The sequence below is a fragment of the Oncorhynchus nerka genome, linkage group LG3 (genome assembly GCF_034236695.1).
Source record: "Oncorhynchus nerka isolate Pitt River linkage group LG3, Oner_Uvic_2.0, whole genome shotgun sequence".
Classification (NCBI taxonomy): domain Eukaryota; kingdom Metazoa; phylum Chordata; class Actinopteri; order Salmoniformes; family Salmonidae; genus Oncorhynchus; species Oncorhynchus nerka.
Genome location: NC_088398.1, coordinates 85,591,289 through 85,618,968, shown reverse-complemented (window position 1 = coordinate 85,618,968; position 27,680 = coordinate 85,591,289). Strand labels below are relative to the sequence as shown.

At 43.8% G+C, this 27,680-nt stretch overlaps 1 protein-coding gene across 5 annotated transcripts in view; it reads left to right on the top strand.

Annotated features, from left to right (window-relative positions):
- Positions 1 to 694: 694 nt before the first annotated feature.
- The window catches only part of LOC135570213 (T-cell-specific surface glycoprotein CD28-like), a 104,856-nt gene continuing 77,870 nt past the window's right edge, over positions 695 to 27,680 (top strand). The window contains exons 1-4 of one of the 5 annotated variants that reach the window (XM_065016346.1): positions 11,329 to 11,416; positions 13,243 to 14,143; positions 15,596 to 15,922; positions 25,714 to 25,862. In XM_065016346.1, coding sequence (XP_064872418.1) covers positions 15,658 to 15,922; positions 25,714 to 25,862 — 414 coding nt within the window. In that variant the 5' untranslated portion in view covers positions 11,329 to 11,416; positions 13,243 to 14,143; positions 15,596 to 15,657. Of the gene's footprint in view, positions 1,305 to 11,094; positions 11,417 to 13,242; positions 14,144 to 15,595; positions 15,923 to 25,713; positions 25,863 to 27,680 lie in introns of those variants that run through there. The other 4 variants (XM_065016341.1, XM_065016336.1, XM_065016335.1 and 1 more) reach the window with 4 other exon arrangements.

Genomic DNA, 27,680 nt, shown 5'->3' with positions numbered 1-27,680 from the left:
CACATTGTGGTTGAAAACCCCCAACTTCCTCTCTCTGGCTCTGTCTGTTAGCTGCAACATCTCTCTCTCTCTTCTAACCCAAACCCATCTATCTCAGATCTGGCTATGATGCCAATTTCACCCTATTCCCTATGTAGTGCACTACTTTTGACCAGGTCACATAGGGTGCTATTTGAGATGTCATGCCCAGAGACCAGGGGTTTTAAACCCAACAGGGAGGTGAAGAAGAGGGAGACGAGAGGGGGGAGAAGAAGAGAGGAGAAATTCAAATTTTACCTTTATTTTACTAGGCAAGTCAGTTAAGAACAAATTCATATTTTCAATGACGGCCTAGGAACAGTGGGTTAACTGCCTGTTCAAGGGCAGAACGACAGATTTTGTACCTTGTCAGCTCAGGGATTTGAACGTGCAACCTTTCGGTTACTAGTCCAATGCTCTAACCACTAGGCTACCCTGGAGGGAGAAGAGAGGGAGGAGAAGAGGGAGAAGAGAGCACGTGAAGACAAAGGGAGGAGAGGGTAAAGAGAGGGAGGAGAAGAGAGGAAGGAGTGACTCACAAATATGGAAGGAGTGACTCACAATTCAGGCAGACACCCACAAAGTGCAAATGCACAGTGGAATATATATATTTTTTTTTAAAGATTTCCTACCTGATCTGTAACCGAGGAAAACTCGTAGAAATTCTAAAGAAATACTTAGCAGAATATGGGCCTGGTTGGCAGTATATGGGTTTGTAAATAATATAGTAATATAGCAGGACAAGTATGTAAAATGTAGTCTGTAACAGTCAACTCAGTCTATATACTGTAGTCTGTGAATGCACAGACATATCGAGTGTGTACCTGTCAAAGAGCACTCTATTCCCTATATAGTGCACTACTTCTATGAGTTCTGGTCAAAATAAGTGCACTAAATACCCACTGGGCACAGACTTCAATTCAACATCTATTCCACGTTGGTTCAACGTTAATTGAAATGACGTAGAAACAACTTTGATTCAACTAGTGGGTAGGCAACGGGGTGTCGTTTGAGAAACAATGACAGTCTAGTAGTCTGTGAATACATATAGTTATTTACCACAGTCAAGTGTGTGGGTGTGGTGTCTTCACCCCTCTGCTCGGGGTGAAAACTGTATCCTCCTAGCATCAAGGTGAATCAGAAACATTGTGCGGTCCAGCTCCTCTACTCTCCTCTGCCCTGCTATCACTTCAGGGATTAGGAGAACAAGATGGAGGGTAATTTATGGATGACAACGATCCTCCTGTCCTTCTCTCTTTCAGATCATCTGCGTCCCAACTGCAAAGGTGAGATTCAGATATGCCTCTACATCTGTACTTACTTGCTGTTTGTGGTTTTGGGTTTCTGTATATACACCGTATTCTACATCTGCTGATGTAAGAAAAGAAAAAAAGGGCTCTACGAATCCATTTGATAGAAATCGGGTGGATGTCCATTTCAGAGTAGTGTTTTTTTCTGAAGATACTGCGTAAAGCATCATTTATTAGTTATGTAAGGCCGTCTGCGGGATGATCTTTCATCATTCATGAAAAATTCTGTATAATACATTGGATTTATTCTGTCAGTTGTCGTAATTTTTTAAATGAAAATAAAAAGTCGATTGTGAAAAGATTTTCAACAGATTGAATGAACATATAGTTATAGTTTATTGGTATGTATATAATATAATATATATTGTATATAATGTAAATGTAGTGTATTTCAAGATGCGTTGCATCAACCATTTCCCACAAGACGACCAATGTTCCATAGAAAATAGAAAATAGAAAATAAATGACGAGTGTTTTGACCACTTCTTCATATTTGTGTTTTGTACATTATTTTTAAAATTTATTTTTTATTTCACCTTAGAAAGGATTGCTTATGGGTCGGTGCGTGTAAAACAATACTGTTCTCAGATGTTGAATTCATGGCTGTTAGATGTGTATTCAAATGGATTTTTTGTCGCCAAACTTTACGCTTCCATTGTTTAGCAGGAATGCAATGTTCATATCCTGTATATTTGTGTGTGTCTCACTTTGCTATTTTAAACTGAACGAACTGGAAGAGAGCATCTGCTAAATGACAAAAATGTCAAATTAGTAACATTTTACATTCAGATAGATATAATGCTGTATTTCTAAATTTAAAAAATATATATGTTAATGTCATATATGTATAATTTGTACAAGTCTTTATTAAACATGTAGTTATTTGTACCATTTGACTGTGTAAAACCTGGTACTACTTATTATATAGGTGGATATCTATATATATATATATATATATATAGCGCTTTGCAACAAAACATGATTATTTGTCTCTCTGAAATGAAACCATCAAGTGATAGATGTCTGTCATTGAACAACCCCATGCCGTGATTAGGGTTGTGAGAAAACACACCAATCTCTTTCATTTATTTGTGTTTATTTAAGCTTTATTTTAACAGGGAAGACATTTTGAGACCGAGGTCTATTTTTTAAAATTCGCCCTGTATTTTGTAATATAAACGTGGGCCCCCCAGTTTTACCGTGGTAATGTGATACAAAGTGTCCCGGTGTGCTTTAGGACCATGCGGACTCCTCTGAGCAGTCTGGTGGGCCGGCTGAAGAGTCCCGGTGTGCTTTAGGACCATGCGGACTCCTCTGAGTAGTCTGGTGGGCTGGCTGAAGAGTCCCGGTGTGCTTTAGGACCATGCGGACTCCTCTGAGTAGTCTGGTGGGCTGGCTGAAGAGTCCCGGTGTGCTTTAGGACCATGCGGACTCCTCTGAGTAGTCTGGTGGGCTGGCTGAAGAGTCCCGGTGTGCTTTAGGACCATGCGGACTCCTCTGAGTAGTCTGGTGGGCCGGCTGGATTTAGGGCAGCATGCTGACAGCCTGTGTGGTGGCGAAGCTTCTGGAAGGCTGGCTCCAAACCCAACCGCAGTCCCGCAATGTTATTTTAGGCGTATGTGACGCAGCTTGCTTGCTAGCCCCACGGAGGTAGTTGGTTTTATAGTCGGACATTCAACAGACATTCGCCCAAAAGCCCTTTACAAATGTAAAAATCACTAACTAATTCACCGTTTGTCACAGAAACATAAAATTGATGTTTTATTCTATAAATGTCTAGTATACTTTTACAACCTTTGTTTTGAGTAGAAATTCCAGTTTTGATTTGATAGAAACACAGAAAATCCCAAATATTAAAGATGAAGAAACCAATAACTAATTCAGTGATTGTCACAGAAAAGGTGAAAATATGCATTTATTTGCAATAACTTTAAAGAAATGTTCATTTTAAGTGCAATTGGTTCTATATGAAATTAGACAATGTTTACATAACGTTGTACAATGTTTACCATCGTAAATTGTATGCCAAATCAATGTTTACCATCGTAAATTGTATGCCAAATCAATGTTTACCATCGTAAATTGTATGCCAAATCAATGGTTGTATTTTTAGTGCAACAGTTCTGCATTTTAAAGTAGTTACAAGGCACAACAGTCACTAATTTATACGTCTCTAATTTATCAGCAAAGAGGCCCCTTTTCCAATAATTTTCTGTTTTGGCTTTGTTGAAGTCCTTCTTTGTCATCCCCAGACAAGCTGAATGGTGCCGTCCCCTGAGGTAATAGACTCAACTGTTCAACACTTACAGCCAAATGTTTAATAGCCCAGGTATTCCCAGAGCACATTCTGAAAAGTCTCTAGTCACAGTGGTCACTTTATTAGGTACAACCCTCTATTATGCATCTGGAGCAGCGTGAATTCAGAACAACTGATGAAGCTGGGAAAGGAGATGGACTGTTTAAGTCCAGTTGGAGTTACAGTCAGTAAAAGCTGAGGGTTGGAATTATAAAATAAAATAAACAGATTTGAAACTTTTCTGAGTTACCAAACACCATCACAGACGGTGCTGTCATTTTGCACATTCTAAAGTTCAAACCGTAACAGAATACCTGAATACTTCTCTGCATGCTTCAGTGTCCAGCAAGCCAAGTCCACGGGACTTGATGTATGTAGGAGCAGTTTATTATCGCGAATAGGGTGGTGAACCTAATAAAGTGTCAACTGAGTGTAGATATCACAAACAACTCCTTGTGAACAGTGTCTGTCTGTTATACGTTTGATCAATGGGTATAATGGTCAGTCTGATCCCCAAGGTCCTCAGACTCACTTGGATATATGAGTTGGAGGTAAAGGAGGACATGTGGAACCAGGACATTAAAACGCTGGCAGAATTCGTTCATCCATTCACATAAAATGTCTTTTAAAGTATAAATACCCTTCTAAGACCACTGTCTTTCTGGATGTTATAGAAGGTTTGCAAATAGTTCTTTCTACAAGGAATGTGAATTGAAAGGGATTTGGTAATACCTCTGTAGGTGACGTAGTTTCTCCACTGGTACAATGTGTGGTAGTTGCACACCTCCCTGCTGAAATATGTAGAGCTGATTTGGGCCAGTTGATTTTTTTGATTTATTTATTTTTTCATTTTCTTTTGTGGACAAACCACATTTTCATGTAGGCTTTGTGCTAGCAGTTTAAAAGAGAGAGAGCAAATAGCATACAGACAGCCTGGTTGAAGTCCTCGTTTTTAATGGTTAGTGCCAGTAGATTGCAGAGGGGTTCACATACAGTTCAGAGGTCAATTATAATGTATACATCATGACAAAAACCAAACATGTACAGTCCACTTCTTAAATTAGTGTTTTTTTTTGTTATCCACCCTCTGGTATATTTAAATACTAATATATTTATACAGTATATACGTATACAACCGTTTGAAGTTTGGGGTTACTTAGAAATGTCCTTGTTTTTGAAAAAAATATATTTAAAAAATTGTCCATTAAAATAACTTCAATTTGATCAGAAATACAGTGTAGACATTGTTAATGTTGTAAATGACTATTGTAGCTGGCAACGGCTGATTTTTAATGGAATATCTACATAGGAGTACAGAGGCCCATTATCAGCAACCATCACTCATCACTCCTGTGTTCCAATGGCACGTTGTGTTAGCTAATCCAAGTTTATCATTTTAAAAAGGCTAATTGATCATTAGAAAACCCTTTGGCAATTGTTAGCACAGCTGAAAACTGTTGTTCTGATTGAAGAAGCAATAAAACTGGCCTTCTTTACACTAGTTGAGTATCTGGAGCATCAGCATTTGTGGGTTTGATTACAGGTTCAAATTGGCCAGAAACAAAGAACTTTCTTCTGAAACTCATCAGTCTATTCTTGTTCTGAGAAATGAAGGTTATTCCATGTGAGAAATTGCCAAGAAACTGAAGATTTCGTACAACTCTGTGTACTACTCCCTTCACAGAACTGCGCAAACTGGCTCTAACCAGAATAGAAAGAGGAGTGGGAGGCCCCGGTGCACAACTGAGCAAGAGGACAAGTACATCAGTGTGTCTAGTTTGAGAAACAGACGGCTCACAAGTCCTCAACTACCAGCTTCATTAAATAGTACCCGCAAAACACCAGTCTCAACGTCAACAGTGAAGAGGCGACTCCAGGATGCTGGCCTTCTTAGCAGAGTTGCAAAGAAATATCCAAATCCTCTGTCTTGGTAAAAAACAGAGGGATGGTCCTGGAGAAATGTAACCAATCTCAGATGAATAGACAGAGCTCTAGATGTAAGGACTGAGAATAACAGGATAGTTTTAACCATGTTATGAAGCTATACACTGTTTGTTTACATTTACAATGTTTACAAACACCGAAGTAAACAAGGTTATATTTAGGGTTCTGATGGGGTGTGACAGTTGAACTCAAGAGGTATTTATAAGTTTATATTTCTAAGTTATATTCTTCAAAATGCAATGGACAGATATTAATTACATATATATATATATATATAGTCCAGAAATGGATGTAGCAACTACAGATGGCCCCTTTAAGTCTATCAGAAGTGTGCGAGTTTGATCATGTGTCTATTAGGTCAAAAGATTATTTATTTAATCAGCATGAATTAGATTGAGCAATAAAAGCCCCCATTTTAATTCCATCGGCTGGGATCCACACTATACAGCTGTTATTCTATAGGCTGGGATCCACACTATACAGCTGTTATTCTATAGGCTGGGATCCACACTATGCAGCTGTTATTCTATAGGCTGGGATCCACACTATACAGCTGTTATTCTATAGGCTGGGATCCACACTATACAGCTGTTATTCTATAGGCTGGGATCCACACTATACAGCTGTTGTTCTATAGGCTGGGATCCACACTATACAGCTGTTGTTCTATAGGCTGGGATCCTCACTATACAGCTGTTGTTCTATAGGCTGGGATCCTCACTATGCAGCTGTTATTCTATAGGCTGGGATCCACACTATACAGCTGTTGTTCTATAGGCTGGGATCCACACTATACAGCTGTTATTCTATAGGCTGGGATCCACACTATACAGCTGTTATTCTATAGGCTGGGATCCACACTATACAGCTGTTGTTCTATAGGCTGGGATCCACACTATACAGCTGTTATTCTATAGGCTGGGATCCACACTATACAGCTGTTGTTCTATAGGCTGGGATCCTCACTATGCAGCTGTTATTCAATAGGCTGGGATCCACACTATACAGCTGTTATTCTATAGGCTGGGATCCACACTATACAGCTGTTATTCTATAGGCTGGGATCCACACTATACAGCTGTTATTCTATAGGCTGGGATCCACACTATACAGCTGTTATTCTATAGGCTGGGATCCACACTATACAGCTGTTATTCTATAGGCTGGGATCCACACTGTTATTCTATAGGCTGGGATCCACACTATACAGCTGTTATTCTATAGGCTGGGATCCACACTATACAGCTGTTATTCTATAGGCTGGGATCCACACTATACAGCTGTTATTCTATAGGCTGGGATCCTCACTATGCAGCTGTTATTCTATAGGCTGGGATCCACACTATGCAGCTGTTATTCTATAGGCTGGGATCCACACTGTTATTCTATAGGCTGGGATCCACACTGTTATTCTATAGGCTGGGATCCACACTATGCAGCTGTTATTCAATAGGCTGGGATCCACACTATACAGCTGTTATTCTATAGGCTGGGATCCACACTATGCAGCTGTTATTCTATAGGCTGGGATCCACACTATACAGCTGTTATTCTATAGGCTGGGATCCACACTATACAGCTGTTATTCTATAGGCTGGGATCCACACTATACAGCTGTTATTCTATAGGCTGGGATCCACACTGTTATTCTATAGGCTGGGATCCACACTATACAGCTGTTATTCTATAGGCTGGGATCCACACTATACAGCTGTTATTCTATAGGCTGGGATCCACACTATACAGCTGTTATTCTATAGGCTGGGATCCTCACTATGCAGCTGTTATTCTATAGGCTGGGATCCACACTATGCAGCTGTTATTCTATAGGCTGGGATCCACACTATGCAGCTGTTATTCTATAGGCTGGGATCCACACTATACAGCTGTTATTCTATAGGCTGGGATCCACACTATGCAGCTGTTATTCTATAGGCTGGGATCCACACTATGCAGCTGTTATTCTATAGGCTGGGATCCACACTATACAGCTGTTATTCTATAGGCTGGGATCCACACTATACAGCTGTTATTCTATAGGCTGGGATCCTCACTATGCAGCTGTTATTCTATAGGCTGGGATCCACACTATGCAGCTGTTATTCTATAAGGCTGGGATCCACACTATGCAGCTGTTATTCTATAGGCTGGGATCCACACTGTTATTCTATAGGCTGGGATCCACACTGTTATTCTATAGGCTGGGATCCACACTGTTATTCTATAGGCTGGGATCCACACTATGCAGCTGTTATTCTATAGGCTGGGATCCACACTATGCAGCTGTTATTCTATAGGCTGGGATCCACACTGTTATTCTATAGGCTGGGATCCACACTATGCAGCTGTTATTCTATAGGCTGGGATCCACACTATACAGCTGTTATTCCATAGGCTGGGATGCACACTATACAGCTGTTATTCTATAGGCTGGGATCCACACTATGCAGCTGTTATTCTATAGGCTGGGATCCACACTGTTATTCTATAGGCTGGGATCCTCACTATACAGCTGTTATTCTATAGGCTGGGATCCACACTATGCAGCTGTTATTCTATAGGCTGGGATCCACACTATGCAGCTGTTATTCTATAGGCTGGGATCCACACTGTTATTCTATAGGCTGGGATCCACACTGTTATTCTATAGGCTGGGATCCACACTATGCAGCTGTTATTCTATAGGCTGGGATCCACACTATACAGCTGTTATTCCATAGGCTGGGATCCACACTATGCAGCTGTTATTCTATAGGCTGGGATCCACACTATGCAGCTGTTATTCTATAGGCTGGGATCCACACTATGCAGCTGTTATTCTATAGGCTGGGATCCACACTATGCAGCTGTTATTCTATAGGCTGGGATCCACACTGTTATTCTATAGGCTGGGATCCACACTGTTATTCTATAGGCTGGGATCCACACTATGCAGCTGTTATTCTATAGGCTGGGATCCACACTATGCAGCTGTTATTCTATAGGCTAGGATCCACACTATACAGCTGTTATTCTATAGGCTGGGATCCACACTATGCAGCTGTTATTCTATAGGCTGGGATCCATACTGTTATTCTATAGGCTGGGATCCACACTATGCAGCTGTTATTCTATAGGCTGGGATCCACACTATGCAGCTGTTATTCTATAGGCTGGGATCCACACTATACAGCTGTTATTCTATAGGCTGGGATCCACACTATGCAGCTGTTATTCTATAGGCTGGGATCTGCACTATACAGCTGTTATTCTATAGGCTGGGATCCACACTATGCAGCTGTTATTCTATAGGCTGGGATCCACACTATGCAGCTGTTGTTCTATAGGCTGGGATCCACACTATGCAGCTGTTATTCTATAGGCTGGGATCCACACTATACAGCTGTTATTCTATAGGCTGGGATCCACACTGTGCAGCTGTTATTCTATAGGCTGGGATCCACACTATACAGCAGGCTGGGATCCACACTATACAGCTGTTATTCTATAGGCTGGGATCCACACTATGCAGCTGTTATTCTATAGGCTGGGATCCACACTATACAGCTGTTATTCTATAGGCTGGGATCCACACTATACAGCTGTTATTCTATAGGCTGGGATCCACACTATGCAGCTGTTATTCTATAGGCTGGGATCCACACTGTGCAGCTGTTATTCTATAGGCTGGGATCCACACTATACAGCTGTTATTCTATAGGTTGGGATCCACACTATACAGCTGTTATTCTATAGGCTGGGATCCACACTGTTATTCTATAGGCTGGGATCCACACTATACAGCTGTTATTCTATAGGCTGGGATCCACACTGTTATTCTATAGGCTGTCATCCTACACCACTGCTGTCATCCTTCACCACTGCTGTCATCCTACACCACTGCTGTCATCCTTCACCACTGCTGTCATCCTTCACCACTGCTGTCATCCTTCACCACTGCTGTCATCCTACACCACTGCTGTCATCCTACACCACTGCTGTCATCCTACACCACTGCTGTCATCCTTCACCCCTGCTGTCATTCTACAACACTGCTGTCATCCTTCACCACTGCTGTCATCCTACACCACTGCTGTCATCCTTCACCACTGCTGTCATCCTTCACCACTGCTGTCATCCTTCACCACTGCTGTCATCCTTCACCACTGCTGTCATCCTACACCACTGCTGTCATCCTTCACCCCTGCTGTCATCCTACACCACTGCTGTCATCCTTCACCCCTGCTGTCATCCTTCACCACTGCTGTCATCCTACACCACTGCTGTCATCCTACACCACTGCTGTCATCCTTCACCACTGCTGTCATCCTTCACCACTGCTGTCATCCTACACCACTGCTGTCATCCTTCACCACTGCTGTCATCCTACACCACTGCTGTCATCCTTCACCACTGCTGTCATCCTTCACCACTGCTGTCATCCTTCACACTGCTGTCATCCTTCACCACTGCTGTCATCCTTCACCACTGCTGTCATCCTTCACCACTGCTGTCATCCTTCACCACTGCTGTCATCCTACACCACTGCTGTCATCCTTCACCACTGCTGTCATCCTTCACCACTGCTGTCATCCTACACCACTGCTGTCATCCTTCACCACTGCTGTCATCCTTCACCACTGCTGTCATCCTACACCACTGCTGTCATCCTTCACCACTGCTGTCATCCTTCACCACTGCTGTCATCCTTCACCACTGCTGTCATCCTTCACCACTGTGTCATCATAGTGGTCTCTGATTGGTGGTCATCATTTGGTGTGTCATCATAGTGGTCTCTGATTGTTGGTCATCATTTGGTGTGTCATCATAGTGGTCTCTGACTTGTGGTCAAACTCACTCAGTTGGAACAAACTTAAATTTGCGCCTTTTATGAATGTTGATTTGAATGTCATTGAGAAAACAGATAAGTGTCAAATTTTTTGCAAACATCCCTTCTGAATTTAAAAGTAATCCCCAAAGTAATCCCCAAAGTAATCCTCAAAGTAATCCTCAAAGTAATCCCCAAAGTAATCCTCAAAGTAATCCCCAAAGTAATCCTCAAAGTAATCCTCAAAGTAATCCCCAAAGTAATCCCCAAAGTAATCCTCAAAGTAATCCTCAAAGTAATCCCCAAAGTAATCCCCAAAGTAATCCTCAAAGTAATCCCCAAAGTAATCCTCAAAGTAATCCTCAAAGTAATCCCCAAAGTAATCCCCAAAGTAATCCTCAAAGTAATCCTCAAAGTAATCCCCAAAGTAATCCCCAAAGTAATCCTCAAAGTAATCCTCAAAGTAATCCCCAAAGTAATCCTCAAAGTAATCCTCAAATTTATCCCCAAAGTAATCCTCTCAGTAATGATCTAGTTTTTCAGAAGTATCTGTAATCTGATTACAATATTGATGCTGGTAATTTCACAGAGTACAGTTACCATTTTTTGTAATCCCTTACTCCCCAACCCTGCTAAGGGGATATACTTCTCAATCCTGTAACATATTCCTGTAACCTAATTATATGTCAGCTTAGCACCCCCCCAATGTCTTAGACTCTAAATAATTAATGAAGCTGGTTACTGGTGTGGTATACTACCCTCATATTCCAGTCTGTGCCAGGGAAACAGTCCTGTAGCTTAGCAACCGTGTCATCAGACCACTTCCATATTGAGCACATCACTGGTACTTCCTGTTTGAGTTTCTGCTTGTAAACAGGAATCGGGAAGATAGAGTTATGGTCATATTTGCAGAATGGAGGGCGAGGGAGAGCTTTGTACGTGTCTCTGTGTGTGGAGTACTTGCTAAAGTTATACTACCTGCTACTTCCGGGTTGGAGCGAGCAGTCGCATCCGCACTTCGGTCTGCACTTCGGTCTGCAGGTAGTATAACTTTCCATTACATTTCATTACATTTCATTATAGTACAACGGTTTGATTTGTCTAATCTTAGCAATTTCTTCTTAGCTAGCTACATAGCCGTCTTTGTATCAAAGATAATTGCGTAATTATCGTATTTCGTCGTCCTAACGTATCTGCCCAGCAGCTAGCCAGCTAGCTAACGCCCACCGTCTACATAGCTAGCTACATAGCCGTCTCTGTATCAAAGATAATTGTGTAGATAATTGTGTAGTCTAGAGCGATTTTCTAGATTACCTAGCCAGCTATTGTCGTTCTTTTAACGCAACGTAACGTAATCAACACTGCTAGCTAGCTAGCCAGCTAGCCCCTGAATCAACAACGCAGCCAGCTATTTGTCGTCCTTAACGTAGGAGACACTGCTAGCTAGCTAACAGCTAGCCAACGTCTACCGATTAGAACTCAACAACCCGGTCGCATTCCGCCTCGCTCCACAGGTAGTATCACATTTTCATTTAATTTCATTACAGTACAACGGTTTGATTTGTTTGATCGTAGCTAGCTACATACCGCTGGTTCTGCTCACACTGCCCTACCCTGTGCTCTGACCTCTTTCTCCCTGTCACCTACCCAACCCCGTCACCTACCCAACCCTGTCACCAACCCAACCCTGTCACCTACCCAACCCTGTCACCCTGTCACCTACCCAACCCTGTACCTACCCAACCCTGTCACCTACCCAACCCTGTCACCTACCCAACCCTGTCACCCTGTCACCTAACCAACCCTGTCACCTACCCAACCCTGTCACCTACCCAACCCTGTACCTACCCAACCCTGTCACCTACCCAACCCTGTCACCTACCCAACCCTGTCACCTACCCAACCCTGTCACCCTGTCACCTACCCAACCCTGTCACCTACCCAACCCTGTACCTACCCAACCCTGTCATCTACCCAACCCTGTCACCTACCCAACCCTGTACCTACCCAACCCTGTCACCCGGTCACCTACCCAACCCTGTCACCTACCCAACCCTGTCACCTACCCAACCCCGTCACCTACCCAACCGTGTCACCTACCCAACCCTGTCACCTACCCAACCCTGTCACCTACCCAACCCTGTCACCTACCCAACCCTGTACCTACCCAACCCCGTCACCCTGTCACCTAACCAACCCTGTACCTTAGTCACCGGCTTCATCAATAAGTGCATCGACGACATCGTCCTCACAATGACCGTATGTACATTTGAAGTGGGAAGTTTACATACACTTTAGCCAAATACATTTAAACTCAGTTTTTCACAATTCCTGACATTTAATCCTAGTAAAAAAATCCAAGCTTTAACTTCCTGACAGATGTCTTGAGATGTTGCTTCAATGTATCCACATCATTTTTCTCCCTCATGATGCCATCTATTTTGCGTAGTGCACCAGTCCCTCCTGCAGCAAAGCACCCCCACAACATGACGCTGCCACCCCCGTGCTTCACGGTTGGGATGGTGTTCTTCAGCTTACAAGCGTCCCCCTTTTCCCTCCAAATATAACAATGGTCATTATGGCCAAACAGTTCTATTTCTGTTTCATCAGACCAGAGGACATTTCTCCAAAAAGTACGATCTTTGTCCCCATGTGCAGTTGCAAACCGTATTCTGGCTTTTTATGGCGGTTTTGGAGCAGTGGCTTCCTCCTTGCTGAGCTGCCTTTCAGGTTATGTTGATATAGGACTCGTTTTACTGTGGATGTAGATACTTGTGTACCTGTTTCCTCCAGCATCTTCACAAGGTCCTTTGCTGTTGTTCTGGGATTGATTTGCACTTTTCACACCAAAGTATGTTCATCTCTAGGAGACAGAATGCATCTCCTTCCTGAGATCACTACCATCCCTGACCTGATGGAGTGGCAGGACCGGCTTATTACTGAGATCAGTACTATCACTGACCTGATGGAGTGGCAGGACTGGCTTATTACTGAGATCAGTACTATCCCTGACCTGATGGAGTGGCAGGACCGGCTTATTACTGAGATCACTACTATCCCTGACCTGATGGAGTGGCAGGACCGGCTTATTACTGAGATCAGTACTATCCCTGACCTGATGGAGTGGCAGGACTGGCTTATTACTGAGATCAGTACTATCCCTGACCTGATGGAGTGGCAGGACTGGCTTATTACTGAGATCAGTACTATCCCTGACCTGATGGAGTGGCAGGACCGGCTTATTACTGAGATCACTACTATCCCTGACCTGATGGAGTGGCAGGACTGGCTTATTACTGAGATCACTACTATCCCTGACCTGATGGAGTGGCAGGACCGGCTTATTACTGAGATCAGTACTATCCCTGACCTGATGGAGTGGCAGCACCAGCAGCACCGGCAGCACCGGCAGCACCGGCAGCACTGGCAGCACCGGCAGCACTGGCAGCACCGGCAGCACCGGCAGCACCGGCAGCACAAGTTTATTTCTATCCTTTTGGAATATTTCCTGATAACAATGTTACATTTCATAACTTCTTATAACAATAAAAGCTAATTTACCAACATTTCTGAAAATGGATATATAGCGTTTTGGAATTAAACTCTTCAGATCAATATAGAGAGAGAAGAGGGTTCACAATGTTTTTTCTGATATTGAATGTTGCAGTCACAGATGGGTTCATTTTATCTTTATAATCAAACAACAAAAGGTTCAGAGATCTAATGTGGCAACCACTTCCTGGCTGAGCAAACAGGATGGAGTGAGAGGTATGAAGTAAACAACTGCTGCACAGTGGTTCTTCACATCTCTGTGTCACATACTAGTACTGTAGATTCTCCTCCACAGACGCTCTGTTAACCCTAAGTACAGATCTAGGATCAGCTCCCCCTCCTCAGATTCTAACCTTAACAAAACAACAAGCAAAACTGACCCCAGGATAAGCTTCCTAAGGGTAACTTCACCCGACACCTCTACAGGCTCTTGATTTCTGACTCAAAGAATCCGAAGCCTGTGGTCTTCTGGAACGTGACGTCACTATCCCAACAGGAGGGACGCCACTTTTCAATGCAGACGTAAAATAATACTCACTAAAGTTCCTAACCCACCAAACTAGCGTCCTGTCCAGCGGGGTGTACTTGTCCATCAAGCTGTCTCACTACAGAAACAGGAGATAGACTAGTGTCCTGTCCAGGGGGTGTCCTGGTACATCACGCTGTCTCACTACAGAAACAGGAGATAGACTAGTGTCCTGTCCAGGGGGTGTCCTGGTACATCACGCTGTCTCACTACAGAAACAGGAGATAGACTAGTGTCCTGTCCAGTGGGGTGTACTGATACATCAAGCTGTCTCACTACAGAAACAGGAGATAGACTAGTGTCCTGTCCAGTGGGTGTCCTGGTACATCAAGCTGTCTCACGACAGAAACAGAAGATGGACTAGTGTCCTGTCCAGGGGGTGTCCTGATACATCAAGCTGCTACAGAAACAGGAGATAGACTAGTGTCCTGTCCAGGGGGTGTCCTGGTACATCACGCTGTCTCACTACAGAAACAGGAGATAGACTAGTGTCCTGTCCAGTGGGGTGTACTGATACATCAAGCTGTCTCACTACAGAAACAGGAGATAGACTAGTGTCCTGTCCAGTGGGTGTCCTGGTACATCAAGCTGTCTCACGACAGAAACAGAAGATGGACTAGTGTCCTGTCCAGGGGGTGTCCTGGTACATCAAGCTGTCTCACTACAGAAACAGGAGATAGACTAGTGTCCTGATAGATCAAGCTGTCTCACGACAGAAACAGGAAATGGACTAGTGTCCTGATAGATCAAGCTGTCTCACGACAGAAACAGGAGATGGACTAGTGTCCTGATAGATCAAGCTGTCTCACTACAGAAACAGGAGATAGACTAGTGTCCTGTCCAGGGGGTGTCCTGGTACATCAAGCTGTCTCACGACAGAAACAGGAGATGGAGTAGTGTCCTGTCCAGCGGGGTGTACTGGTACATCAAGCTGTCTCACGACAGAAACAGGAGATAGACTAGTGTCCTGTCCAGTGGGGTGTACTTGTCCATCAAGCTGTCTCACGACAGAAACAGGAGATGGACTAGTGTCCTGTCCAGTGGGGTGTACTGATACATCAAGCCGCCTCACGACAGAAACAGGTTCCTGCCCTCTAACATGTCATAGTCACTTAACCCACCCTCCTTGTTTCCCCATACAGACAGACCTCTGTCCATACAGAGTGTATCTCTCCACAGCAGAGTGTCCGTCTCCTGCCCCAACATGACAGGAGACGATCTGAGATTCCACCTCTCTTTGAACCAGTCCCTCGTTCACACCACAGTGCTCAAGAGGAACCAGAATCACACCAGAAACAACCAATCAGACACCTGGGTCCAGTTCTACCTAGCTGAACAGAACCTGAACCACAACCTAACCAACCGCTATGTGTTCACGGTCAACGGAACAGGACTGTACATCTGCAGAGCAGAGAGGCTGTGGTCACCCCCTTATAAAGTGGACTCTGTTCACACTCTACTGATAACAGGTAAGGGACTGAATACAAAGATGATGCACTGCACAAATGAACTGACCTGGGCCTAGATCTATAACATCTCTAACAAAACCATACTATCTTAGCCTGGTCCCAGATCTATAACAGAACCATACTATCCTAGCCTGGTCCCAGATCTATAACACAACCAGACTATCCCATTCTGGTCCCAGATCTATAACAGAACCATACTATCCTAGCCTGGTCCCAGATCTATAACACAACCAGACTATCCTAGCCTGGTCCCAGATCTATAACACAACCAGACTATCCTAGCCTGGTCCCAGATCTATAACAGAACCATACTATCCCATTCTGGTCCCAGATCTATAACAGAACCATACTATCCTAGCCTGGTCCGAGATCGAAGCAGAACCATACTATCCAAGCTTGGTCCACGATCTGTAACAGAACCATACTATCCTAGCCTGGTCCCAGATCTATAACACAACCAGACTATCCTAGCCTGGTCCCAGATCTATAACAGAACCATACTATCCCATTCTGGTCCCAGATCTATAACAGAACCATACTATCCTAGCCTGGTCCGAGATCGAAGCAGAACCATACTATCCTAGCTTGGTCCATGATCTGTAACAGAACCATACTATTCTCGCCTGGTCCCAGATCAATAACAGAACCATACTATCCTTGCCTGGTCCATCATCTATAAAAGAAACAAACTGTCCTAGCCTGGTCCCAGATCTATAACAGAACCATAAAATCCTAGCCTGGTCCCAGATCTATAACAGAACCATAAAATCCTAGCCTGGACCCAGATCTATAACAGAACCATACAATCCTAGCCTGGTCCCAGATCTATAACAGAACCATACTATCCTAGCCTGGTCCCAGATCAATAACAGAACAATACAATCCTGGCCTGGTCCTATAACAGAACCATACAATACTAGCCTGGTCCCAGATCTATAACAGAACCATACAATCCTAGCCTGGTCCCAGATCTATAACAGAACCATACTATCCTAGCCTGGTCCCAGATCTATAACAGAACCATACTATCCTAGCCTGGTCCCAGATCTATAACAGAACCATACAATCCTAGCCTGGTCCCAGATCTATAACAGAACCATACTATCCTAGCCTGGTCCCAGATCTATAACAGAACCATACTATCCTAGCCTGGTCCCAGATCTATAACAGAACCATACAATCCTAGCCTGGTCCCAGATCTATAACAGAACCATACTATCCTAGCCTGGTCCCAGATCTATAAAATAACCATACAATCCTAGCCTGGTCCCAGATCTATAAAATAACCATACTATCCTAGCCTGGTTCCAGATCTATAACAGAACCATACATTCCTAGTCTGGTCCCAAATCAATAACAGAACCATACAATTCTATTCTGGTCCCAGATCTATAACAGAACCATACAATTCAATTCTGGTCCCAGATCTATAACAGAACCATACTATCCTAGCCTGGTGCCAGATCTATAACAGAACCATACTATCCTAGCCTGGTCCCAGACCTATAACATCACTAACAGAACCATACTATCCTAGCCTGGCCCCAGATCTATAACAGAACCATACTATCCTAGCCTGGTGCCAGATCTATAACAGAACCATACTATCCTAGCCTGGTCCCATATCTATAACAGAACCATACTATCCTAGTCTGGTCCCAGATCTATAACAGAACCATACTATCCCATTCTGGTCCCAGATCTAAAACAGAACCATACTATCCTAGCCTGGTCCGAGATCGAAGCAGAACCATACTATCCAAGCTTGGTCCACGATCTGTAACAGAACCATACTATCCTAGCCTGGTTCCAGATCTATAAAATCACTAATAGAACCATACTTTCCTAGCTTGGTCCATGATCTGTAACAGAACCATACTATTCTCGCCTGGTCCCAGATCTATAACAGAACCATACTATCCGATCCTGGTCCCAGATCAATAACAGAACCATACAATCCTGGCCTGGTCCCAGATCTATAACAGAACCATACTATCCTAGCCTGGTCCCAGATCTATAACATAACCATACAATCCTAGCCTGGTCCCAGATCTATAACAGAACCATACTATCCTAGCCTGGTCCCAGATCTATAACAGAACCATACTATCCTAGCCTGGTCCCAGATCTATAACAGAACCATACAATCCTAGCCTGGTCCCAGATCTATAACAGAACCATACTATCCTAGCCTGGTCCCAGATCTATAACAGAACCATACTATCCTAGCCTGGTCCCAGATCTATAACAGAACCATACTATCCTAGCCTGGTCCCAGATCTATAAAATAATCATACAATCCTAGCCTGGTCCCAGATCTATAACAGAACCATACTATCCTAGCCTGGTCCCAGATCTATAACAGAATCATACTATCCTAGCCTGGTCCCAGATCTATAACAGAACCATACAATCCTAGCCTGGTCCCAGATCTATAACAGAACCATACTATCCTAGCCTGGTCCCAGATCTATAACAGAACCATACTATCCTAGCCTGGTCCCAGATCTATAACAGAACCATACTATCCTAGCCTGGTCCCAGATCTATAAAATAACCATACAATCCTAGCCTGGTCCCAGATCTATAAAATAACCATACTATCCTAGCCTGGTTCCAGATCTATAACAGAACCATACAATCCTAGCCTGGTCCCAGATCAATAACAGAACCATACAATCCTGGCCTGGTCCCAGATCTATAACAGAACCATACTATCCTAGCCTCGTCCCAGATATATAACAGAACCATACAATCCTAGCCTGGTCCCAGATCTATAACAGAACTATACTATCCTAGCCTGGTCCCAGATCTATAACAGAACCATACATTCCTAGCCTGGTCCCAGATCTATAACAGAACCATACTATCCTAGCCTGGTCCCAGATCTATAACAGAACCATACTATCCTAGCCTGGTCCCAGATCTATAACAGAACCATACTATCCTAGCCTGGTCCCAGATCTATAACAGAACCATACTATCCTAGCCTGGTCCCAGATCAATAACAGAAAAATACAATCCAGCCTGGTCCCAGATCTATAACAGAACCATACTATCCTAGCCTGGTCCCAGATCTATAAGAGAACCATACAATCCTAGCCTGGTCCCAGATCTATAACAGAACCATACAATCCTAGCCTGGTCCCAGATCTATAACAGAACCATACTATCCTAGCCTGGTCCATGATCTATAACAGAACCATAATATTCTCGCCTGGTCCCAGATCTATAAAATAACCATACTATCCTAGCCTGGTCCCAGATTTATAACAGAACCACACAATTCTATTCTGGTCCCAGATCTATAACAGAACCATACTATCCTAGCCTGGTCCCAGATCATTAACAGAACCATACATTCCTAGCCTGGTCCCAGATCTGTAACAGAACCATACTATCCTAGCCTGGTCCCAGATCTATAACAGAACCATACATTTACATTTAAGTGATTTAGCAGACGCTCTAGCCTGGTCCTATATCGACAACAGAACCATACAATCCTAGTCTGCTCCCAGATCTATAAGAGGACCATACTATCCTAGCCTGGTCCTAGATTTATAACAGAACCATACAATTCTAGCCTGGTCCCAAATCAATAACAGAACCATACAATTCTAGCCTTGTCCCAGATCTATAACAGAACCATACTATCCTAGCCTGGTCCCAGATCTATATCAGAACCATACTATCTCAGCCTGGTCCCAGACCTACAACAGAACCATACTATCCTAGCCTGGTCCCAGATCTATAACAGAACCATACTATCCTAGCCTGGTCCCAGATCTATAACAGAACCATCCTATCCTAGCCTGGTCCCAGATCTACAACAGAACCATACTATCCTAGCCTGGTCCCAGATCTATAACAGAACCATACAATCCTAGCCTGGTCCCAGATCTATAACAGAACCATACTATCCTAGCCTGGTCCCAGATCTATAACAGAACCATCCTATCCTAGCCTGGTCCCAGATCTATAACAGAACCATCCTATCCTAGCCTGGTCCCAGATCTACAACAGAACCATACTATCCTAGCCTGGTCCCAGATCTATAACAGAACCATACAATCCTAGCCTGGTCCCAGATCTATAACAGAACCATACTATCCTAGCCTGGTCCCATATCTATAACAGAACCATACTATCCCAGCCTGGTCCCAGATCTATAACAGAACCATACATTCCTAGCCTGGTCCCAGATCTATAACAGAACCATACTATCCAAGCCTGGTCCAAGATCTATAACAGAAACATACTATCCTAGCCTGGTCCCAGATCTATAACAGAACTATACTATCCTAGCCTGGTCCCAGATCTATAACAGAACCATACATTCCTAGCCTGGTCCCAGATCTATAACAGAACCATACTATCCTAGCCTGGTCCCAGATCTATAACAGAACCATACTATCCTAGCCTGGTCCCAGATCTATAAGAGAACCATACAATCCTAGCCTGGTCCCAGATCTATAACAGAACCATACTATCCTAGCCTGGTCCCAGATCTATAACAGAACCATACAATCCTAGCCTGGTCCCAGATCTATAAGAGAACCATACAATCCTAGCCTGGTCCCAGATCTATAACAGAACCATACTATCCTAGCCTGGTCCCAGATCTATAACAGAACCATACAATCCTAGCCTGGTCCCAGATCTATAACAGAACCATACTATCCTAGCCTGGTCCATGATCTATAACAGAACCATACTATCCTAGCCTGGTCCATGATCTATAACAGAACCATAATATTCTCGCCTGGTCCCAGATCTATAAAATAACCATACTATCCTAGCCGTGTCCCAGATTTATAACAGAACCACACAATTCTATTCTGGTCCCAGATCTATAACAGAACCATACTATCCTAGCCTGGTCCCAGATCATTAACAGAACCATACATTCCTAGCCTGGTCCCAGATCTGTAACAGAACCATACTATCCTAGCCTGGTCCCAGATCTATAACAGAACCATACTATCCTAGCCTGGTCCTATATCGACAACAGAACCATACAATCCTAGTCTGCTCCCAGATCTATAAGAGGACCATACTATCCTAGCCTGGTCCCAGATTTATAACAGAACCACACAATTCTATTCTGGTCCCAGATCTATAACAGAACCATACAATCCTAGCCTGGTCCCAGATCTATAAGAGAACCATACAATCCTAGCCTGGTCCCAGATCTATAACAGAACCATACAATTTTAGCCTGGTCCCAAATCAATAACAGAACCATACAATTCTAGCCTTGTCCCAGATCTATAACAGAACCATACTATCCTAGCCTGGTCCCAGATCTATATCAGAACCATACTATCTCAGCCTGGTCCCAGACCTACAACAGAACCATACTATTCTAGCCTGGTCCCATATCTACAACAGAACCATACTATCCTAGCCTGGTCCCAGATCTATAACAGAACCATACTATCCTAGCCTGGTCCCAGATCATTAACAGAACCATACAATCCTAGCCTGCTCCCAGATCTATAACAGAACCATACTATCCTATCCTGGTCCCAGATCTATAAGAGGACCATACTATCCTAGCCTGGTCCTAGATTTATAACAGAACCATACAATTCTAGCCTGGTCCCAAATCAATAACAGAACCATACAATTCTAGCCTGGTCCCAGATCTATAACATAACCATACAATACTAGCCTGGTCCCAGTTCTATAACAGAACCATACAATCCTAGCATGGTCCCAGATCTATAACAGAACCATGCGATCCTAGTCTGGTCCCAGATCAAAAGCAGAACCATACTATCCTAGCTTGGTCCCAGATCTATAACAGAACCATACTATCCTAGCCTGGTCCCAGATCTATAACAGAACCAAACTATCCAAGCCTGGTCCATGATCTATAACAGAACCATACTATCCTAGCCTGGTCCCAGATCTATAACAGAACCAAACTATCCAAGCTTTGTCCCAGATCTATAACAGAACCATACATTCCTGGCCTGGTCCCAGGTTTATAACAGAACCATACTATCCTAGCCTGGTCCCAGATCATTAACAGAACCATACATTCCTAGCCTGGTCCCAGGTTTATAACAGAACCATACTATCCTAGCCTGGTCCCAGATCATTAACAGAACCATACAATCCTAGCCTGCTCCCAGATCTATAAGAGGACCATACTATCCTAGCCTGGTCCTAGATTTATAACAGAACCATACAATTCTAGCCTGGTCCCAAATCAATAACAGAACCATAATATTCTAGCCTGGTCCCAGATCTATAACAGAACCATACTATCCTAGCCTGGTCCCAGATCTATAACAGAACCATACAATCCAAGCCTTGTCCTAAGATCTATGACAGAAACATGCGATCCTAGCCTCGTCCCAGATCTATAACAGAACCATTCTATCCTAGCCTGGATCCAGATCTATAACAGAACCACACTATCCTAGCCTCGTCCCAGATCTATAACAGAACCATACTATCCTAGCCTGGATCCAGATCTATAACAGAACCACACCATCCTAGCCTGGTCCCAGATCTATAACAGAACCACACTATCCTAGCCTGGTCCCAGATCTATAACAGAACCATACTATCCTAGCCTGGATCCAGATCTATAACAGAACCACACTATCCTAGCCGGGTCCCAGATCTATAACAGAACCATACAATCCAAGCCTTGTCCCAGATCTATGACAGAAACATGCGATCCTAGCCTCGTCCCAGATCTATAACAGAACCATTCTATCCTAGCCTGGATCCAGATCTATAACAGAACCACACTATCCTAGCCTGGTCCCATATCTACAACAGAACCATACTATCCTAGCCTGGTCCCAGATCTATAACAGAACCATACAATCCTAGCCTGGTCCCAGATCTATAACAGAACCATACTATCCTAGCCTGGTCCCAGATCATTAACAGAACCATACAATCCTAGCCTGCTCCCAGATCTATAACAGAACCATACAATTCTAGCCTGCTCCCAGATCTATAAGAGGACCATACTATCCTAGCCTGGTCCTAGATTTATAACAGAACCATACAATTCTAGCCTGGTCCCAAATCAATAACAGAACCATACAATTCTAGCCTGGTCCCAGATCTATAACAGAACCATACTATCCTTGCCTGGTCCCAGATCTATAACAGAACCATACAATCCTAGCCTGGTCCCAGATCTATAACAGAACCATACTATCCTAGCCTGGTCCCATATCTATAACAGAACCATACAATCCTAGCCTGCTACCAGATCTATAACAGAACCATACTATCCTAGCCTGGTCCCATATCTATAACAGAACCATACCATCCTAGCCTGCTACCAGATCTATAACAGAACCATACAATCCTAGCCTGCTACCAGATCTATGACAGAACCATGCGATCCTAGCCTGGTCCCAGATCTATAACAGAACCATACTATCCTAGCTTGGTCCTAGATTTATAACAGAACCATACAATTCTAGCCTGGTCCCAAATCAATAACAGAACCATAAGATTCTAGCCTGGTCCCAGATCTATAACAGAACCATACATTCCTAGCCTGGTCCAAGATCTATAACAGAACCATACAATCCTAGCCTGGTCCCAGATCTATAACAGAACCATACTATCCTAGCCTTGTCCCAGATCTATAACAGAACCATTCTATCCTAGCCTCGTCCCAGATCTAAAAACAGAACCATACAATCCTAGCCTGGTCCCAGATCTATAACAGAACCATACAATCCTAGCCTGGTCCCAGATCTATAACAGAACCATTCTATCCTAGCCTCGTCCCAGATCTAAAAACAGAACTATACTATCCTAGCCTGGTCCCAGATCTATAACAGAACTATACTATCTTATCCTGGTCCCAGATCTATAACAGAACCATACTATCCTAGCCTGGTCCCAGATCTATAACAGAACCATTCTATCCTAGCCTGATTCCAGATCTATAACAGAACCATTCTATCCTAGCCTGGTCCCCGATCTATAACAGAACCATACTATCCTAGCCTCGTCCCAGATCTATAACAAAACCATTCTATCCTAGCCTGATTCCAGATCTATAACAGAACCATTCTATCCTAGTCTGGTCCCAGATCTATAACAGAACCATACTATCCTAGCCTGGTCCCATATCTATAACAGAACCATTCTATCCTAGCCTGAATCCAGATCTATAACAGAACCATTCTATCCTAGCCTGATTCCAGATCTATAACAGAACCATTCTATCCTAGCCTCGTCCCAGATCTATAACAGAACCATTCTATCCTAGCCTGATTCCAGATCTATAACAGAACCATTCTATCCTAGCCTGGTCCCAGATCTATAACAGAACCATAGAATCCTAGCCTGGTCCCAGATCTATAAGAGAACCATGCGATCCTAGCCTGATTCCAGATCTATAACAGAACCATATAATCCTAGCCTGGTCCCAGATCTATAAGAGAACCATGCGATCCTAGCCTGGTCCCAGATCTATAACAGAACCATACTATCCTAGCCTGGTCCCAGATTTATAACAGAACCATACTATCCTAGCATGGTCCCAGATCTATAACAGAGCCATACTATCCTAGCCTGTTCCCAGATCTATAACAGAACCATACTATCCTAGCCTGGTCCATGATCTATAACAGAACCATACTATCCTAGCCTGGTCCCAGATCTATAACAGAACCATACTATCCTAGCCTCGTCCCAGATCTATAACAGAACCATTCTATCCTAGCCTGAATCCAGATCTATAACAGAACCATTCTATCCTAGCCTGATTCCAGATCTATAACAGAACCATTCTATCCTAGCCTGATTCCAGATCTATAACAGAACCATTCTATCCTAGCCTGGTCCCAGATCTATAACAGAACCATAGAAACCTAGCCTGGTCCCAGATCTATAAGAGAACCATGCGATCCTAGCCTGGTCATAGATCTATAACAGAACCATAGAATCCTAGCCTGGTCCCAGATCTATAAGAGAACCATGCGATCCTAGCCTGGTCCCAGATCTATAACAGAACCATACTATCCTAGCCTGGTCCCAGATTTATAACAGAACCATACTATCCTAGCATGGTCCCAGATCTATAACAGAGCCATACTATCCTAGCCTGTTCCCAGATCTATAACATAACCATACTATCCTAGCCTGGTCCCAGATCTATAACAGAACCATACTATCCTAGCCTGGTCCATGATCTATAACAGAACCATACTATCCTAGCCTGGTCCCAGATCTATAACAGAACCATACTATCCTAGCCTGGTCCCAGATCTATAACAGAACCATACAATCCTAGCCTGGTCCCAGATCTATAACAGAACCATACTATCCTAGCCTGGTCCCAGATTTATAACAGAACCATACTATCCTAGCCTCGTCCCAGATCTATAACAGAACCATACTATCCTAGATCTATAACAGAACCATACTATCATAGCCTGGTCCCAAAACTACAACAGAACCATACAATCCTAGCCTGGTCCCAGATCTATAACAGAACCATACAATCCTAGCCTGGTCCCAGATCTATAACAGAACCATACAATCCTAGCCTGGTCCCAGATCAATAACAGATCCATACAATCCTAGTCTGGTCCCAGATCAATAACAGAACCATACTATCCTAGCCTGGTCCCAGATCTATAACAGAACCATACAATCCTAGCCTGGTCCCAGATCTATAACAGAACCATACAATCCTAGCCTGGTCCCAGATCTATAAACCGAACCATACAATCCTAGCCTGGTCCCAGATCTTATTTCTTATTACGGGCTTCTGGTGTGTTCTGATTGGTTCACAGAGAAGCAGTGTCTGAAACCCCATGATCCACTGGCCAAACAGAGTTGTGTGGAGGATCCTAATCCCCTCCTTCTGTGTCTGCTGCTGGTCGGATGTGGGGTGCTACTCCTCTACAGCACCATCCTCACCATCATCGTCATCCTCATCTGGGTAGGTAGATCCGGCACAATGACAGAGCGTTCCAAATTGCACCCACTTTACTGCATCATGCACTTTATGGAACTACGATAGAAAACAGTCAGTGTAATCCTCGACACAATTTAAAATGTATTGTCTTTTTTCACATAAAATAAAATACTATAAAGACTGACAGCAACATGTCAGACAGACTGACAGCAACATGTCAGACAGACTGACAACAACATGTCAGACAGACAGACTGACAGCAACATGTCAGACAGACAGACTGACAGCAACGTGTCAGACAGACAGACTGACAGCAACATGTCAGACAGACAGACTGACAACAACATGTCAGACAGACAGACTGACAGCAACATGTCAGACAGACTGACAGCAACATGTCAGACAGACAGACTGACAGCAACATGTCAGACAGACTGACAGCAACGTGTCAGACAGACAGACTGACAACAACATGTCAGACAGACAGACTGACAGCAACGTGTCAGACAGACTGACAGCAACATGTCAGACAGACTGACAGCAACATGTCAGACAGACAGACTGACAGCAACATGTCAGACAGACAGACTGACAGCAACATGTCAGACAGACAGACTGACAGCAACATGTCAGACAGACAGACTGACAGCAACATGTCAGACAGACTGACAGCAACGTGTCAGACAGACAGACAACATGACAGCAACAACATGTCAGACTGACAGACAGACTGACAGCAACATGTCAGACAGACTGACAGCAACATGTCAGACAGACTGACAGCAACATGTCAGACAGACTGACAGCAACGTGTCAGACAGACAGACTGACAGCAACGTGTCAACAGACTGACAACAACGTCAGACAGACAGACTGACAGCAACGTGTCAGACAGACAGACTGACAGCAACATGTCAGACAGACTGACAGCACAGAGACAGACTGACAGCAACATGTCAGACAGACAGACTGACAGCAACATGTCAGACAGACAGACAGCAACATGTCAGACAGACTGACAGCAACATGTCAGACAGACTGACAGCAACATGACAGCAACAGACTGACAGACAGACTGACAGCAACGTGTCAGACAGACAGACTGACAGCAACGTGTCAGACAGACAGACAGCAACATGACAGACAGACTGACAGCAACATGACAGACAGACTGACAGCAACATGTCAGACAGACTGACAGCAACATGTCAGACAGACTGACAGCAACGTGTCAGACAGACAGACTGACAACAACATGTCAGACAGACAGACAGCAACATGTCAGACAGACTGACAGCAACATGTCAGACAGACAGACTGACAACAACATGTCAGACAGACTGACAGACTGACAGCAACATGTCAGACAGACTGACAGCAACATGTCAGACAGACTGACAGCAACATGTCAGACAGACTGACAGCAACGTGTCAGACAGACAGACTGACAGCAACATGTCAGACAGACTGACAGCAACATGACAGACAGACAGACAGACAACATGTCAGACAGACTGACAGCAACATGTCAGACAGACTGACAGCAACATGTCAGACAGACAGACTGACAGCAACATGTCAGACAGACTGACAACAACATGTCAGACAGACTGACAGCAACATGTCAGACAGACTGACAGCAACATGTCAGACAGACTGACAGCAACATGTCAGACAGACAGACTGACAACAACATGTCAGACAGACTGACAGCAACATGTCAGACAGACTGACAGCAACATGTCAGACAGACAGACTGACAGCAACATGTCAGACAGACTGAGCAACATGTCAGACAGACTGACAGCAACATGTCAGACAGACTGACAGCAACATGTCAGA